Raw genomic sequence first — 18,769 nt, 5'->3', positions numbered from 1 at the left:
CAAATCCCCAAAAGCCACTCCGGAAAAAGACTACTTCATCTCTATAAATTACTATATGACCAAAATAAAAAAGAGATTCCCTTAAACAAAATGAAAAGACCAGTTGGAGGATGATCTGCAACACAAATGACTTAAATATAAAGGTGGTAATTTGAAAGGCTATGGACAGGAAATGAACAACAGAAGAAAGGGAAAGAAACCCATGAAAAGCTGTTTAGTCTTAATTATAAGAATGCAGATAAAAGTGAGATGTCATCTTCCTCTACTAGACTAACACAATTTAAAAGTTTGTTATTATCCCAAATTGTCAAGAATGTTGGAAAACAGCTCCCCTTGTACAAACTGGCAAAGCCTTTTGGAAGAAAAACTTGATAGTATCTGTCAACACTTAAGGCATCCATTCTGTTGATGTAACAAACCTACTGCTTAGGAATCATTAGTTCCATAATTATTTCATAAAGCAACAAAAACAAAAAAACTCAAAACTGGAAATAACCTAAGTGTCCACAAATAAGGGCTTGGCTAAATAAACAAAATGAAAATGGAATGCTGTGCTCTGATACACAAGAAACGGTCACAATGAACGTGATTAACGGTAAGGAGTGGAAATAAAGAATTGGGGATGGAGGATAAAAGTTGCCATTTTATATAATCCATGGGGCTTGGTTCCAGGATGCCCCGTGAATATCAAATCCCCAGACGCTCAAGTCCCTTATATAAGAGTGGAGTACAGTCAGCCTTCCTTATTGGTGGGATTGGCAACTGCAGATTCAACCAACTACAGGCCAAATTTCATGGATGTGGAGGGCCAGCTGTACTCTGCCTTTTTACATAAGGGACTTGAGCATCCGTGGATCTTGGTCGCTGCGCGGCGTCGTGGAACCAGTTCCCTGCAGATACCAAGGGACCGCTGTAAAATGACTGAAAAGTGAGGTTTGTATGTAAAGAACAGTAGCCTAGGAAAGAACAAAATACAGGCTTTGGGGATTGACTCTGCCTCTGAAGGCTTACATGCTTTGGGGACACTGGGCAGGCCACACCACCCTCTGGGCTCGCATGTCATCTCTAAAATGGGCGATGATATCGCTCCCTTCTGGGCCATTTTGAGGACAACGTGAGAGAAAGTACACAGCACAGTGCCCAAGGCACAGGTAATCAGCCAGTTCTAGACCAAATACTGGCTCCCTCCTCTAAAAAGCATGGAGACAAACGCTGTATTCTGAGTGGTCCAGAGCCCAGCAGTAATGACTTTGGTTGCACTTCTAGGGAAAACTGCCTCCACGGAGGTAAGCTTCAAACAAGGGAGTCTGTGGAGGTGAGATGAGAATATGAAAATGTCGGACTCTCAATATTTCAGAGGTTATCTAAGGGTTTGCAAATGGGCCACAGGCCAAATGTAGCCTTGCATCTGGCCCCTCCAGGAACAGCCGTGACCATTCATTTCTGTATTGTCTAGAGCTGCTTAGGTGACAGCAGCAGACTTCGGTGATTGCAACAGAGATCATGTGGCCTGCAAAGCCAAAAATATTTACTACCTGGATCTTTATTGAAAGTTTGCCAACCCCTGACCTAGTCTGATACCCTAATCTTTATGTGGCTCTGGAAACTGAGGCCCAGAGGGTGAAATGACTTGCCTTCGTCAATCAGTGGCGCAGCTTGGACTAAAACCAGGTCTACTGACTTGCAGAACAGCATTCTTTCTCTTCTGTTCTGGACCTATTTTTATTGTAAAATGGTTTCTTTTTCCTGACCTAAGATTTAGCAGGAATCATTTTGCCTACCAATCCCCAGATGCTGCCACTTCTAACAATGAGCCACTCTAAAGGGAAGGCAGGTATCTAAAATCAGCAGGGGAGGCTATAGCTCAGTGGTAGAGTAGGTGCTTAGCATGCATGAGGTCATGGGTTCCCCAATGCCTCCATTAAAAATAATAATGATAAAATAAATAAATAAACCTAATTATCTCCCCCCAAAATAATTTAAAAATAAAATAAAATTTTAAAAATAAATTAAAAAATAAAATCAATGGGAAATTGACAAAGAGAGTCCATGTGTCAACATTCTATTTCCCCACGATTTTTCAGGAACACATGGTGCCCCCACACATTGTAGGACATGTCCCACAAAGAAAATGTTCGGTGAATGCTGATGAATGATTATGAACATGCCCATGACAGTGGGAAGGTACTAGCAGGGTTAGCTTGGATCTGCACAGAGGGTGCACACATGGAAAATTGAAAGTCGTCTGGCTATGCCTTGAGGTTGTTTGCTGGAAACGATGGATCTCTGGCATTAGGGAAAAGCTGGGTAGGTAAGACCAATGGCAGAAGGAAGGGACAGCATTAGGACGAAGTTAATAAGATTGTGAAGGGGAAGCTGGGCACAGGGCATTCGTAGGGGGTATTCCAGATGTCCTCTCCAGGGCAAAGGTGCTGACCGCAGCTGGAATGCTGGGCTGTGGCCTCTCCTGGGCTCCCATGTGCTTTTCAGAGGAGGCGGCAACTTTGGTCTCTGCTGACTCAGGTTCATTGACAAACTTTGGCCAACATGTTGGCCAAGGCCAACAGTCCAGCTCTGTGCTCCTCTGATACTACCGGCAAGTGTCATGTCCCACAAGCTGGTAGGGCACAAGGCCAGGGTGGGGAAGGAAAATATCTCCTTACCACTGACTCGTGTTTGCTAGTGTACACAGATTCCCTGAGTTCATTCTCCCATAAGCCCTATGACATACTACAACTCCTATTTTATAGATGTGTAAATTGAGAATCAACAACTTAAGTAATTTACTCACAAACAGGGAGCAGCAGGTGCTAAAGGTGGGATTCAACCTAGATCAGTCAGCCTCCAAGGTCTGTTTCCTACTACATCCCCTGTCTGGCTCCTAACATACATTCCAGTAATTACATCTCCACGTGAAAGAACAGTCTCGCGAGGGAGTGAGCCCCCAGCACTGCAGGGCTCACGCAGAGGGGCTCTGCTCAAGGAGCTGTGGGCAGCCGGCGCAGGTGCTGCGGCGGGCACTGGCACTCTGCTGCATGTTAGCCCTCACCTGCTTCTCCAGCTGCGCCTCCAGCCGGCCGATGAGCTCATCTTTGCCCTGCATGGCTTTCAGCAACTCTTGGTACTTCTGGTGTAGGCTGCCTGCTGAGTCCACATGCCTCAGGTTGGACAATTTCACCTTCTCTTCCATCACACCCACCTGAAAAGTACCAATCGTCTTATAGAGTTGGGGTGCGGTGTTTGAAATGGCCACTAACATGGGATGCGATGGGATGCTTCCTGATGAGCCCTTACCCAGGGCAATTGCATCCAATTCAGTGACCATTTATTAAGCCTCATCTGGGCAAAGAAGGAATTGACAAGGAAGGAACAGCCAGGCCGTCTAACTCTGGGGGCCCCAGGAGGGACAAGCTGGGCAGGACAAACAGCCCTGGAGAGGAAATGCTTCTACCTCACTGTGGCAGAGACATGTGCTGCTCACTGAATGTCCATGAACTTCCTGGAACTTCCCAGCCCTCTTGTAGTTAGATGGCCATGGAATTCACTGCAGCCAATGGGCCTGAGTGGAATGACACATCATTTCTGGGCCGAAGTATTTAAGAGCTGGCGCACAAGCACCCAGCTCTCTTCCTCTGCCATGGCAACCAAGGAGGCTGCGTGTTCCAGCTGGTCCAGCTGGAAGATGGGGAGCTCCATTAGCCTGGATCCCTGAGTCACCATGTGAAGCAGACTCCCTGGCTAACCCTCAATGGAGCGGCACCATGAATGAGAACTAAATGTGATGAACTGCTGACATGTCAGACTTAACCAGTCACCTCAGCATAACCCAGCCTATTTGGACTAACCCACTCACCGGCTCCCTGCACTGACCCTTACCCGAAGACTCCTTCATGCCCATACAAAGCCCCAGGCATTTTCCTTTGCTTAGAAGGTCTTACATATGACTGCTGGGTTTCCTCATCCATCTAAAGAGCTTATCAGTGCAACGCATCCACAGGAAGGGGCAGGAAAGGCCAACAGTCATTTCCCATGCACAGTTCCGCCAAACCCCTCCCCTCCCCCGGTTACCTGGGTCTCTGCGTTCTCTGCTCTCTGCTCTGCCTCCAGCAGCCTCTGCTCCAGCTCTTGCATCTGCTCAACCAGAGAGGAAGTGGAAATATAGGTGCAGTCTCCCTACTCTGAACATGGCATCAAGGCAATGCGAGCAAACCGTGTACACTGCACCCAGACTTACACTGCTCATCTCAAGCGGCTCAAGGATGTCAGGGTACAGATGTTCATGGCAACCCTTGGCTCCCTTGCCCTGAATTTATGAGGCAGGTGAGGAGCCTAGAGCTGCTGTCAGCTCTGCTGAGTGAGGAGGGCACGCAAGGAGGGGTAGCAGGACCACGTCATTCTGCCTGAGGCATCCTCGCCCTCAGTCTTGCCCTCAAGCTCCTCTCCCGAGGCCTCTCTCCTCGCAGCACTGGGCTGCAGGCAGAGTCCTGCCACCACTCGCCATGTGCCTGGCATGGAACACACTCCCACAGGCGCCTCCATCACATCATCAGGAAGAGGATGTTTTTTCCCACCCCAGAGTAACTCTCTGGTTGGGGACAAATACTTCTGTCCCCATTCTGTCAAGGATGCCTCTGATTGCAAATGGCATTCACAGGTATCACCTTATTTAATTTCTTTAATCTTAAAGAAATAGAGGCTCAAGACACATTTTTAGAAAATTCTATCTTGCCACCAGTAGAGGTCCGAGGAGCACGACAATTCTGGAATCTCACACCAACTGGCCCAAGCAAAGGGACCAACGCTCTTACACACGGTGGCTCATCAGGGACCTGGTCTAAGCTGCAGCCTAAGGAGCAGCTCACGAGCCCGGCCCTGACAGCATCGCTGCAGCTTCGCTTGTGGAGTGGAGTTGGCAACTGGAGTGCGGGCTGGATTTCAGCTCCTGTCCTCCCCCTGGTCAGGACTCAGAGTGCGCTGCCCAAACCACAAGTCATTGTCACACAAAGACCCTGCGGAGGCTGAGCAGGGTCATACATCCCACTCTCCTACCAAACGCTTCCTTCCCCTGCTCTGCCCTGCCCTGCCTTGCCCCAGGGCAACAGGTATGCAGCAAACACCCACCAAAGGCATCGTCTCCCAGCCTTGTCCTCTGTGAGGCTGGACAGCCTCGCTCCAGTCCAGCCTTCCTCATCTCTGCAGCTTTGGCCTTTTCTCCAGCTACTCAACCTGCTGCTTTGGCCTGGACCCTGGCTTGATATTTCCCAGTGAACTGAGCAATTCCTTCTCTCTTTCCCAATCTCTCACCTTCTCATTTGAAATTCCACTCTCCCTCCTTGATTAAAGGACGTAAGAGGAGCCGCCAGCCTGGTGCTGGGCAGTAAAAGGCGAGTTACCAGAAGTAGTTCACGTTTGATAGCCTGGGGCACCTCTGTTCTCAGGGCCGCCATCCCTCACCCTCATCCATTTTTCCCCTTGGGGTTGGGGAGAGACAGATGTTTTCAGTACACATTCCCTTTGGTTTTTTAAATTAAAAAAATTTTTTGTTAATGTTTTTTTCCTTCTGAGATACAATTTCCTTTTGAGATACAATGTTTTTTTCCAATTGAGATACAACTGACATACAGCACTGTATTTTGGGGGATGGGGAGGAATGAGGTGTTATTTTTTAATGAAGGTACTGGGAGTTGAACCCAAGACCTCATGCATGCTAGGAATGAGCTCTACCAGTGAACTCTACCTCCCCCCTCCCCCCGCCCAAGTAAACATTCCCTTTGAAAGGACCAAGGATCCCAAATAAAACTCAAGATTCATAACCCATGGGATAAAAACGCCCCAATGGACAGGACCATCTTTGACAGGCATTCCTGTGCTCAGACCAAGGATGCCTCCCTCTCTTCTTTCCTTCCTCCCCTGGGTTTAATAATCAGGACGCAACCTCTTGACTGAAGCCTGAGAGAGTAGGTTGGTTCTGGCCAGACTCGGGCATCCATTAGAGCCAGATGGCCTTTCCAAAATCAAAGCCCTTGGGCCTCTGTAGCTACAGGGGAGATAACAGCATAGAAGAAACCAACGTTCTAGTTATAGGGGTGGCTTCCTAGCACACTCAGAAAAATTCTACTTGGTAGGAGGGGGGTGGGTGACACATCGCGGTGGCCTCCAGTGACTAGGTTAATACTATATAACCCTTCCCCTTTCAGCACCAGAACCGACTCTCTCTCCCTAGGAGCCAGTCAGGTTTTCTCTCGCCAGGAACCTGAAATGTGGGATCAAGAGACCAGAGATAAGAGCCAGGGGGTGGCATTGGAGAACGTGCCCAAACTTGACCAAGTCTTGACTGTTAGGTCGGTCCTTCAATTCTGTGAGCTGTCCCAGGATCCTCCTGGTCAATTCCCCGTCTGCTTAAGCTAGCCAGAGTTGGAGTTTCTGCCCACATCAGGGACACCTCTAACGAATACAATTATTGAGAGCATTTAATTTTTAAGAATATACTGAAATACTGAATGGGAAGGCTTTGGATTCTTGACAAGTTTCCCAGAGTAACCTTCATTTAGATCTAACATCTGCTCTGTAGCTCAGAAGACATAAAATTTCCATAGGAAATGATCACTGATATTCACGACCTTACAGACAGAGAAACCAGGAAAGAGGGAAGAAGAGAATGTATTTGAGTCCTACGTCCCACCTGGGCATTTCCATTTGGGTCAAGAGTTGTTAATGACACCAGTCACAGCCAGAATTTTATTGACAATATGGTGAGCATTTTCCCCCTCAAGACTTTAATATTAGACATCCTTTAAGGTATGCTGTCACCAAAGCAGAGAGAAAGGAAGGCACCCCTCAGACCCTAGGGTCCCCTCCCAGCCTTGGCCCGACTGCCACGTGGACCTCACTGCTGACCCCCCAGCCATTCTTATCTTCCGGGCAAGGACACTCCAGACTCAAAGTGTTCTGTATTCATCTTTATGCTAGAGGACTCTCTTTTCTCTAAAGCAGATCTGTGAGCATTGATACCATTTGGAACATCTGGAAGTTTTTTAAAAGAGAAGAGTATAAGGACCATCCACGTATCCATCACTGTGCTCCAACAATTACCAAAGTCCCGCTGTCCTTGTTTGAAGAGAGTATTTTTTAAATCATGTTTCCCTCCATTTATATGGAAGTACATTTTCTCCATTGCCACTGGGACACTCTCAGGTGTGTCTACATCAGAATGGCATTCATGGAGTTTTCCAGCTCTTCTTTTAACCCCAGCATCAGCACATGATAGGGGTCTCGTGGTGGCAGATTGTTCCATACACTCAGAGAAAGGGGCCACATCTGGAACTCTGAAAAGCTGAGGCTACAGGCGGCCCCCCGCCCCCATTTTGGTTCTGTTCCTCCTCTCAGAGGGTCCCCCAGGACCATGTCCTCAGCCGTTCTTTTAGTCTGGGTGACACACCAGCCAAGGAGGTGTGAGGTCTGGGCGGCTGACTTTTATGCGGGATCCACTTTCACCAGCTGCGACTCGCACATGAGACTCATAAGCCACCCTAGAACGGGCTGCAGCGACCTGATGAAATACACTTGGCGCCAACCTGATAGTTAATCCCCATTTCCAAGCTCCCTGTTACACTCGGTGAGGCTGTGAAATACAGCCCCAAGGCGGCAGGAGCAGAGGGCACTCTCCTGCAGTCCCGGCACAGTCCTGTGAGTTGAGCGGTGGTCCCAGCCCAGAACCACACCAGGCTGGGTCTCAGATGTCCCTCCGAAAAGGGTTCAACATTCTTTTTTTTAATTGAATTGAAATGGTTTACAATGTTGTGTTAATCTCTAGCATACAGCACGGTGATTCAGTTATACATATATATCCCTTTTCATATTCTTTTTCATTATAGACTATTACAAGATATTGAATATAGTTCCCAGTGCTATGCAGTAGCACCTTGTTGTTTATTTATTCTATATATAGAAGTTAGTATCTGCAAATCCTGAACTCCCAAATTATCCCTCTGCACAACCCCCTTCCCCTCCAGGCAACTATAAGTTTGTTTTCTATGTCTGTGAGCCTGTTACTATTTTGTAAATAAGTTCATTTGTGTCCTTTTTATAGATTCCACTATAAGTGATATCACGTGGTATTTTTCTTGCTCTTTCTAACTTACTCCACTTAGTATGACAATCTCCAGGCCCATCCACATGGCTGCAAATGGCATTATTTTATTCTTTTCATGGCTGAGTAGTATTCCAGTGTGTGTGTGTGTGTGTGTGTTTGTGTATCTATATATCACAACTTCTTTATCCAATCATCTGTCAATGAACATTTAGGTTGCTTCCACTTCTTGGCTATTGTAAATAGTGCTGCTGTAAACATTAAGGTGCATGTATCTTCTCAAATTAGAGTTTCCTCTGGATATATGCCCAGGAGTGGGATTGCTGCATCACAGGGCAGGTCTATTTTCAGTTTTTTAAGGAATTTCCATATTTTTTCCCATAATGGCTACACCAATTTACATTCCCACCAACAGTGTAGGAGGGTTCCCTTTTCTCCACAAGCAGTTCAACATTCTTACTACTGCTTTGGCACCCATGGGAGAGAATGGTATAGATAAGTGCCAAGGCTCTGAAACCCAGCTGGCTCCACCGCATTGTGGCTTTAGATAAATTCCTTAAACTCTCTGTGCCTCAGTTTCTTCACTGGTTAAAAAAAAAAAAGTAATGTGTCCACCTCCTAGGGTTGTTGTGAAGCTCAAACAAGATGCCTCACATCAAGCTCGTGTGCACAACTTGGCACTTAAAGAGTTCACAGATATAAGCTACTTGATGGTTTTTCATATACAAAGATGACACGCAGGGCCAGGGAGACCAGTTGGTCTGGGACAGTCTGGTGTTCATCTGTCATCCAGAATAATTAGTAATGGAGCCTTCCTTTCTCTTTCCAAAGTGTCCCAGTTTAGATGATAAATTATATGGTCATCCTACTTATGATCCAGCCACAGAAAGAATGGCTTTAAGCCAGAGGTTGCCAACTACTAGCCTACAGGGCATCACGTAAGACTTAACCGTGTTGTGGGTGTTTGGCAGACACAGATATAACTAAACAAGGCCACTTGCTGTGTGTCTGGCACTGGTGAAAGCACTTTACATGTATTAGCTCATTTACTCTTTATCCCAGTGCTAGGAGGCAGGTCCTAGTATCATCCCTGTTGTATAGATAAGGAAACTGACGCAGAGGGATTAGGTAACTTGCCTAAGGTCACACAGGTAGGAGGCAGAGTCAGGATTCAAACTCAGAGGACTGGCTCCAGTCTATTATACCTTTAGCCACCATGCCCCTCACATCTGACTCTTACGTCCCATAAAAATCCAGATTCCACATTTAATTTTTGACTTCCAGCTTCTCCTGACAACTCAGGAGATCTGGACACGTTAGGATTACATATTCTCATGGCAATACCTGGCTTCTTCTCTAACTGTAGCCTGTTCCCTTGACTGCTCCCCAGAACCCTCCTGCCTCATGTATTTAAGTTCAGTTGCCTGCAAGCATTTGAGATTGTAACCCAATCTAGTAAATGGTTCTAATTCTGTTTTAATCAAAGACAACGGTGTTCAACTTTTTTTTAGTATCAGTTCAGTTGAAATCATATGCTTATTCACAAATATGTAAAATACATGACTATGGGGCTGCCCTAATGTCTTCAGTGAAGAAAAGAAAGGAAAGAAAGGACTCCGAGTCTTGTCTGTGGGCCCACTGCTCCTCACCAGCCCACAACCCTCTCTGAGGCTCTCAGGGCTCAAGGTTTCCCCTAGAAGGACAGGTGAATGTGGCCCTGGGACATGGCCACGGCAGAAGTCCATGGCAGTAGGTTTCATACCTCCCAGGTCATAAGGATCCACCTAGGGCCTGTAACAGGCAGTTTCCTGGGCCTGACCCAGAGAGGTTTTTGTTTAGCTGGTCTGAGGCATGAACCCAGGAATGTGCTTGAAAAGAAAATCCCAGGTAACCCTCACGCAGGTGGTCCACAGACCACACTCTGAAAAACACTGGACTGGCTGCAGAATGCAAAGCAAAGCTAACTGACTCCTTTGGGGATGCAAGCATCCCAGGGCCAAGCCCCAGTAGGCACTGGCCTCTTCTTGAAGGGCTTTATAGGAGTACAGAGCTCTAGTGATAAATACTATACTGGGCCTTATTAAAACTGAGGATTTGGGGTGGGGAGGGTACAGCTCAGTGGTAGGGCACGTGCTTAGCATGCATGAGATCCTGGGTTCAATCCCCAGTACCACCTTTTAAATAAACAAACAACCTAATTATCTCCCCTGCCCACAAATTTTCTTTTAATAAAAAAATTAAAATGAGAGTTCGGAGAACAATAAAAAAATTTCTCTACCCACACATATGCACGTACACACTCGTATACAGTGAATAAAAGTTCTAGAAGCCATCTGCTCCCAAAGCAAATCAGATCTGTCTGCTAAGGCCGTTTCTGTGCTGGCTTTATGCAGACTTTATTTCCAACTAGACCTGACAGCCCTCGTACTCTCCTTTCATACCACCTGGCCTTTTCACAAATTCTGAGGCATTTAAGGATATGTTTTCCTGGGCCTTGTGTTCCGTCCACACGTTGTGAAGCGGGTGCCGAAACTGAATCGCAGCCTCTGTGTATAATCCATGGTCTGAGCCGGGAGGAGCACCAGTCATTGTTCCTTTGTTTAAGGGGACTGAACTGAGCCATTTATACCCTCAAAAAAAAAAAGCTCTGAACTACAAATTCTTGGTATATAAATATAAAACTGAGTTACGGTATTTTAAAACCTTGGCTGGAGAAACTAATACTGGATTCTAGAAAAGAAGTGTACGCAGTCCCAGAACAGGCTTGAGGAGAGCCGCCTGGGTTAAAAATACTCAAGCTCAAAACTGAGGGGTGCTTTATTATATAACGTCTTCTTTTTAATAAATCCACTCAATTCCCTTTTGGAAGCAGATAAGCAGCAAATAAGTAAAAAAAATTAAGCTTGTTTTAGTTCTAATATTGATGCCAAGTATTATTCATCATGATAATTCCTACGAGGCTCTTTTGAGGACCGATAGCATATCCCCATTCTTCTGATGGGATAACTGAGGCACAAGCTCAGCAAGAATGAACAAAGTCCAAGGGACTTTTACTGTCCAGCTCTTAGAACAGCATCAAGTTTTACCTTGATCTGACCACCCCTGTGACTTCTTCAGCACACCAAGAAGAGAGCTGGGGAAACGGCTCCCAGGAACAGAGCAAGTTGGGAACTCCAAGACCTAAGCCATTCCCTCGACTCCTGTGCTGGATGGAAAGTGACCCCACAGCTGGCCTGGCTTCTGAATGGGTGGACCCGGCAATGGCACACCAGGCCGAGAGAGGTGTGCCGGCAGGAACAAGGTCTAGGACGCCTCCTATCCTTGCCCTTCCTCTTCTCTCTCACCCTTAGGTGAGTGAGTACCTGGCAGCCTTGACTTTTTTTTTTTTTAATTTGCTTTATAGCACAGATTATTTCCTGTCTCAAATAGCAATTTTGCAAGAGGGAGTCAGGTATGAGCAGGCCGTATGGTGGGGAAGGAGGAGGGCGTGCTTCCAAGCCTTAGCAGCCAGTGGACGGTATCTGATCCCAGGCACGGCCTGTCCCCTGGGAAACACCCAGGCGTGGCTTGCTCTCCCTGCATGACCGCCAACAGCGAGTGAGTGGCCATCAGTCACCCAGGCACTATAATCTCCACAGGCAGGTGGGTGGGGGAGCTGTGCAGAAAGTGGAGGGGGCACACGAGTAAGGGGGCTGGCCAGAGGGACCCAGCTGACTTGGCTCACCTGGGTGTAGGTGGGACTGATGATGACTAACAATTAAGTTCTGGGAGGAGAGACACAGACAGGGACCAGGGGCCAGCCCCAGCGGGAGCTCTCCTGAGAAACCTGTCATCTCTTCCTGTGAAACTTACCTGGATGTATTAGGGGAAAATCGCTAATGAATGACTGAACCTGGCCTATTGGTTTGAGCATGACAGCAGGTGACAGACACAGCCTCGACATTGAGCAACATGGTGTTTATAGCCTTAAGCTTTCCTGCCAAGAGGTCCGGTGTCAGGCTAATGTTCCAGAATCTTTCTTACCTAAGTCTCCTGGCTCGTGATTCCCGGTCAAGATTTCTTTCTCCTCCCTCTCCTCCTCCCACACCTGCAGTCTCTTCTGCCCTGTGTCTGCATGCTTCTCCTTTCTTTACCCAAGTCACACCCTGAGTCCCCAGCGTTTTTATGGGAGGGCATTCTGGTTACTTTGATGGTGATCAAAGAGAGCCTGGAAGAGAAGGAGCTAAATTTATAAAAGTTCAACCTGCCCAGACCCAAGGGGCTATGGGGAGAGAGGGTGTCTTACTTACAATGTGTTTAAGGCCCCTAGGGAATAGGAGAGGGCAGCATTTCAAAACATTTTTTATTATGGAATATTTCAAGCCAACAGAAACATGCAGAGAACAATTTTTTAAAAACATGTATCCATCATTCATCTTTGTCAAATCTTAATTTTTATCATATTCGCTTCTGATGTTTTTAAGAAGTGGACCACTACAGACAGTTGAAGCCTCCAGTGTACTTCTCCCCAATGTTACTCTTCCCCTTCCTGTTGTATTTACCCTACATTTGACTGTGTTACGTTTTTACCTCATTTGTATATACTCCTGAACAACAGAGTACTGCTTTGTGAAGATTTCAAAACTTTATATAAACTCTATTGTTCTACGTATAGACATCCTTCTGATTGTTGTTGTTCAATGTTGGGTTTTGAGATTTATTGACCTTATTTTTTAATTAATTTTTTTAATGGAAGTACTGGGGACTGAACCTAGGACCTTGTGCATGCTAAGCACACACTTTACCACTTGAGTTATACCTTCCCCCCTTGACTCATTTTTAACTGCAATGTAGTACTCCATTGTAAAAATACACTCAACATAGTTATCCATCCCCCCTGTTGACAGACATTTAGAATATTTCCAATTTTTCATACATCAGTGCTATAATAGACCTTCTTGTCTATGTCTCTTTATGATCAATATATTTGGATTTATTTCTACCATTGCATTTTGGGGTTTTTTTTTTTAGGGGGGCAATAATTAGGTTTGTTTGTTTGTTTAGATGGAAGTACTGGGGATTGAACCCAGGACCTCATGCATGCTAAGCACCAGCTCTACTACTGACCTACACTCTCCCCCTCTACCGTTGCATTTTGTACTTTGTTTTCTGTGTTCTTTTTTCTTTTCCTTGACTGGATCTAATAGACTTTATCTCATTTCCAACAGCTGCTCTCCTGATCTGAAAGTTATATACTCTATTTCTATTTGTTATTACTATTATTCTAGACTTAAAATCTAGACTTAAAGACTGCTATTTGTTCCCCATTTCTATTCTCCCCTTCTCTCTCATGTGAGTAGAACCTCTGACTTTTAACAGAGTACATGGTAATCCAGAACAAAGACTACACTTTCCAATCTTCCCTTCAGCTAGGTACAACCAGGTGAATAAGTTCTGGCCAATGGGATATGAGTAGAAGGAATGAAGGCAACCTTTGGGTCATGCACTCAAAGAGAAGGGGTTGGAATGCGGACATGAGGCTGAACCACCTTCAAACGTGCAGCAGACCTCCCCGCTGAGCTAGACTGCATATGTCTGGGATGTTACATGAGAAGGAATGGATTTTTAACCACGCCTACTGTTTAGTCTCATCCTGCTTCCTGAAGCTGAGGCTTCAACTCTCTCATCAATCTTGGTAACATTGAAGCCATTATCTCTTCAAGTAATGTCTCTCCTTCACTCTCTTCTCCACTTCTGGAATCTCAGGAAGGATCTTGTCATTCTGACATCCACATCTTGGCCTATGTCTTCACCTCTCAGCCCTGCGTTCTGGGTGACGTCCTCAGGTCTCTCCTTCCATTCATGAAGTCCATCTCCCAGGGCGCCTAGCCTGATGTTTAATCTATCCACTGAACATTTAATTTCAGCGCAAACAGTTTTCACTTCTAGCAGTTCCGTTCGATTCTTTTTCTGATCTTTTTGGATGGTGTCTTGTTCTTGTCTCATAGTTTCAATAACTCTATTACATCTTCAGTAGTTTTGAACTCACTGATTTTATAGTGTCTTGCCCACAGTTCTATTATTAGAAGTTCTTGTGGGGGGTGGCGATTTGAGTCCAGTTGTTTGTTGTATATGTGGACTCTCACTCACTATGGATTACTCTCTCAAGTGTGCAGTCTTTAGTCATTTTTGGATCATATATTCATCTTCACTAAGAATTTTTTTCCGCTGTGGGGATCCTGTGTGATCAGGGTCAAGGTCTTGTTCCTCCAAAGAGGTTCTGCATCTGCTTCTACAAGGTCTCCCAGGGGTTATCACCGGCCCAGAACTTAAGAGTTCCTCATGCACACAGGTGGTATAAGTTCTAATGCTAAGCCAATAACATCATCAGAGAACACTTTTCATTTTCTTTATTTTTCTTTTTTCTGCCCAGAGCCTGAGCTAAGTATGAGAAGCAGTTCTGTCAGCTACCTGTGCTGGTGGATGACTTTCTTTCTCTCGTCCACCTTTCTATTTAGTGCAAAGCCCTTTGATAGTCCTGACTTCACATGGAAGTTTTCGTTTCAGCTCCAGCCTCCAACCGGCCAGACCTCATCTCTGTCTCCACAGATATTAAAACTCAACCTCAAAACTTTCATTACTAAAGGGAAGCCAGGCACTCACCCGTCCCAACTCAGCTGCCGGAGTTGGGTACTACTCTGGTGTTTCCTCTTCATTTTAACCCTGAGGCTTCCTCTTATTTTTTTAGTACCTAGCTCTGTACTTAGAAGGATATTTAAAATATTTAATCTAGTATTTCTAGGTATCTCATAGAGGTCATTTTTAAGTTATTACTAGAAACAGAAGTCTCTTGTCTCTGACATGTGCTTTAGACCAGCTGGCTGAGTCAACCCTACTTACCCCTCCCTTCCCTCGCACTCCTCTAATGGCATATTCAAGACAAGGTTCTCAAATTTGATAATGCACAAAACCAAGGTCCGGGCACTTCTTAAACATACAGATTCTTAGCAGCATGAGACTTGGAGCAGGAAGACTAGGGTGGGGCCCGGGAACATACATGCTTAACAAGCATTCCAGCTTTCTGGTAGAGGGGGTCCCGGGACCACACTTTGAGAACTACTATTTAAGGCTTGCTTCCCTTTCCCCGAGACAGGTGAATTCAACCCTTTCTACTAACAGTACCTGAACCACACCCATAGGAAGACTGCTGGTCTCTGTTCTGCAAAGCCCGAACTAGGAGACAGCAGCGCCAAAAGACCCAGGGTTCACGAGTTCCAGTCCAAGCCAGTCCAGGGCCTCTTCCTTCAGCAGTGGAAAGGCAGAGGTGACACCAATGACTTGTCTCCCTGGACTCCAGGCTGTGGCGTTGTCAACAAAACAGGTCATTTATGTGGGCTTGACTCATCAAGACTTTGGCCTTACTTGGAGAGAAGGGAACTGACTTTTACTTTTGTACTAGGAAAGAAGGCTTTGCTAGCAGATGGATACTGTTAAAAAAAAAAAAACAACTATAGAGAGAATGGTTGATTCATTTAAGATATATATATTTAGTGCAGGTGACCACTCTCTAGACGGGTTGTGCTCTAATATGCCTCAGAAAACAGTTGTTTAGAATGTATCTCCAAATGGAAACATGAATGATGGTCAGTTTCCCAGACCAGCACACAGAAACCTGTAAAGGTTGTTCCAATTTAAGACTTATTTTATGCCAGAACCTCTACATATGTGATACGAAACAGTTCTCAAAATAATTCTGAAAGGTAGACACTTGTGTCCCTGCCTTAGACTTGCCCAGGATCACATGGCTAGTGGCAGAAACAGGTGGGTCTGGTGGGTCACCGGGAAACCAGGCTGCCTTCCACTGCTCGTACCCTTAAAAGAGGGTGAGCAGTAGGGTGGGGATTTCTATTCTTCTCTCCTAAAACATCTTCCTTCCCTGCACTGAGGAAGAAATGTTAAGGGAATAACAGAGCCCCACTGTAGCCACACATGACTCCAGAAATGATGCAGGACCAAGAAGATTAGTATCATTTCTTTGGTGTGTCATAGGAGAAGCAAAGCAGGAAAGAATGCAAGATGACAGATTAGTAAACTGCTTTGATTTTGATCTTCAAAAAACCAAACTACCTTGGGTTTCATTTTGCCTGTGCAGAAAACATCTTATTAAAAGTTCACCTTCCTGCAACAGGTAGTAAATAAGCCTTAGAGATCTAATGCACAGTATACTGAATATAGACAACAATATTGTATTATAATCATCAAACTTGCTTAGAGACTAGAGCTTAATTATTCCAACCACTAAAAAGATAATTAAATAATATAATAGAGGTACTACTTATGGCTACAATGGCAATCATATTACAGTATACAAATGTATCGAATTAATATGTTGTACATCTTGAATGACACAATGTTATATGTCAAATATAGTTAATCAATCAATCAATCAATCAAACTTCTCAAAAGAAAAAGAAAGCTCGCCTTCCCCAACTCTCCCTCTCTGACAGAGTCAGGGAGGTTAGGTGCAACCTGCTCCCAGGACCCACCTTGTCAGCCAGCAGCTCCCTTATCTTGCTGGCCTGCAGGCGGAATCGGAAAAGCTGGGTTTCCAGGGCCAGGCAGCGCTTCTGCCAGTCCACGCTGGCCCGGGTCTCCACCTTGAGTTCTGCCATGATGGAATCAACTTCTGGATATTCCAGGGAGCCCTGAGAACCAGCACACAGGGTGGGGAAAGATAAGAAAGTGGGTAAGGAGGTGTTCTGTGGGGAAAGAAGGAGGAGACCAAAGGAGGACAGAGCAAACAGGGCGGGGGAAGGTAAAGTGAGCCTCACGCTCCCTCTGTCCCAGGGCCGGCTTTCTAAGCTGAGTGTGTCCCGTTCCATCATAAATTAGCTGAGCAACCTCAGCCAATCACAAAACTGAAGAAATCACAAGAATAACCTAGTTTCACTGTTACAGAAGTGAAAATAGGGCTCATTTGTTTTTTCATTCAGTTATCCATTTAACAAATATTTATTCATTCAGCAAACATTCATGTGCCAGACACTATTCCAGGCACTGGAGACACAGAGGGAAATAAGAGAGGTCCCCTTGTCTTTGAGTTTTTCAAGGAAGATCTAAATGCAAAATTACAATGTAGTTACAATTGCTAATCAACATCCAGATAAATGGAAGCAGGGAAATGGAGTGGACTATGCTGGGGGTGGGGGTGGGGGTGTGTTTAGGGAAGGCTTAATGTGAGTAACAGATTCATCCGAGATCACAGGAGGCAGAACCCTGGTTCCTAGTTAAATACTGATTCTTTACAACTATATAGATTTTAGATGGGGAAAAAAAATGGAACAAAAATGTAATGTCTTGAATTTCCTGGATGATTTTCTATTTAGTTGGGATTTTGTCAATTGTTTTCATCAAATCACCCTGTTTTGGGACAGATTCTCACTCTTTTCTTTTAGGTTATAAAATGCAAACCAGAAAACTGGTAGATATTTTGCTGTAGCCTCTGGAGAAAACCACAAGTCTTTTTTCGAAAACACTTTACACAAATTCAGTACAAATCAAGTAGACACCTAACATATCCCCAGCCAGGGGAATTTACCCAGATGTCTCCTGAACATACTTTAGGAAAAAAAAAAAACTGGGTTGGGGATGAGAAAATGAAGAAGGTTGTACAAATGTGCATGTGAGGGGAGATACAGGCACAGAGGACGCACAGAGCAGAGACTGGCTCGAAGACACATCCATCAGCAGGACTTTTAAAAATCCCCCTTCTAGGGTGCTCTTAATAATCATTGGCAACAACACGGTCTGCCCCAAACCATGACACATTGTCACCCTAGTATCAGGTGATTTTAAGGAATGACTGTTAATTTTCTAGGTTGACAATATTTTTAATATCTTGTTAGAGATACATATGGCTTACAGTTCATATGTATCTGGAGTTTGCTTTAAAAACTTCATGGTAGGAGGTGAGGAATCGGGTGGAGGGAGATACATAAAATATGTCAAAATATTGATAATTTCTGAAGCTAGGTGATGGGTATACTGGTCTCTCTACTTAAATATATGGCTGGAATTTCCCATAATAAAATTTGTCATTAAAAAAAAATCTCCTTTCCCTTCTTCAGGAGACACATGGCCTCAGAAAACCCAGCCACCTCCTATATGTCAGTGACTATTACCCTGGGGCATCAGTGAGCCTGTCCTTGATGGGTTAACCACAGACACTGCTTCCCACCCCACACTGACTTTTACAGTCTCTTTCTCCCATTATACACCACAAATAGCTATTACTTACCGGGTCCTTATTATACGCCAGGCACACGTGGCTTCTTTAATTTTCATGACAACCCATGAGACAACGGGGTGGGCGCTAGTCCACACCCTCAGGTGAGGGTACTGAGGAACAGAGTTCTGTAGCTAGAAAGTAGTAGGGCTGGGGTTCTCATTTCAAAGTGCCTGTCCCTAGTCACTGTATTCCTTACCTACCCAAAAACTGCAAAGAATCATGATTTCACAGCGAGTAAGGCAGACCGTTAAGAATGAGAGAAATAGTGTAAAGGATCTCTCAGGATCCTGGGCACTAAGGTGAACCTATATCCCAGATTTCCCAAGGCACTGTGGTCTCAAATATTCTGACACTCTACCCTCTCCATAAGCACAGACATTTATCACGTGTCCTGACTTTTGTTTAAAAAACAG

At 45.2% G+C, this 18,769-nt stretch overlaps 1 protein-coding gene across 1 annotated transcript in view; it reads right to left on the bottom strand.

Moving 5' to 3' along the window:
• Nucleotides 1-18,769, bottom strand: part of PLEKHH1 (pleckstrin homology, MyTH4 and FERM domain containing H1) — a 49,103-nt gene that overhangs the window by 25,360 nt on the left and 4,974 nt on the right. The window contains exons 2-4 of the mRNA XM_006206947.4: nucleotides 16,615-16,773; nucleotides 4,069-4,131; nucleotides 3,050-3,199 (exon numbers count right to left, since the gene is read on the bottom strand). Coding sequence (XP_006207009.1) covers nucleotides 3,050-3,199; nucleotides 4,069-4,131; nucleotides 16,615-16,740 — 339 coding nt within the window. The 5' untranslated portion in view covers nucleotides 16,741-16,773. The remainder of the gene's footprint in view (nucleotides 1-3,049; nucleotides 3,200-4,068; nucleotides 4,132-16,614; nucleotides 16,774-18,769) is intronic.

Source organism: Vicugna pacos, chromosome 6 (genome assembly GCF_048564905.1).
Source record: "Vicugna pacos chromosome 6, VicPac4, whole genome shotgun sequence".
Classification (NCBI taxonomy): Eukaryota; Metazoa; Chordata; class Mammalia; order Artiodactyla; family Camelidae; genus Vicugna; species Vicugna pacos.
The sequence above is the reverse complement of the archived record's forward strand: the minus strand, read 5'-3'. Positions and strand labels throughout refer to the sequence as shown.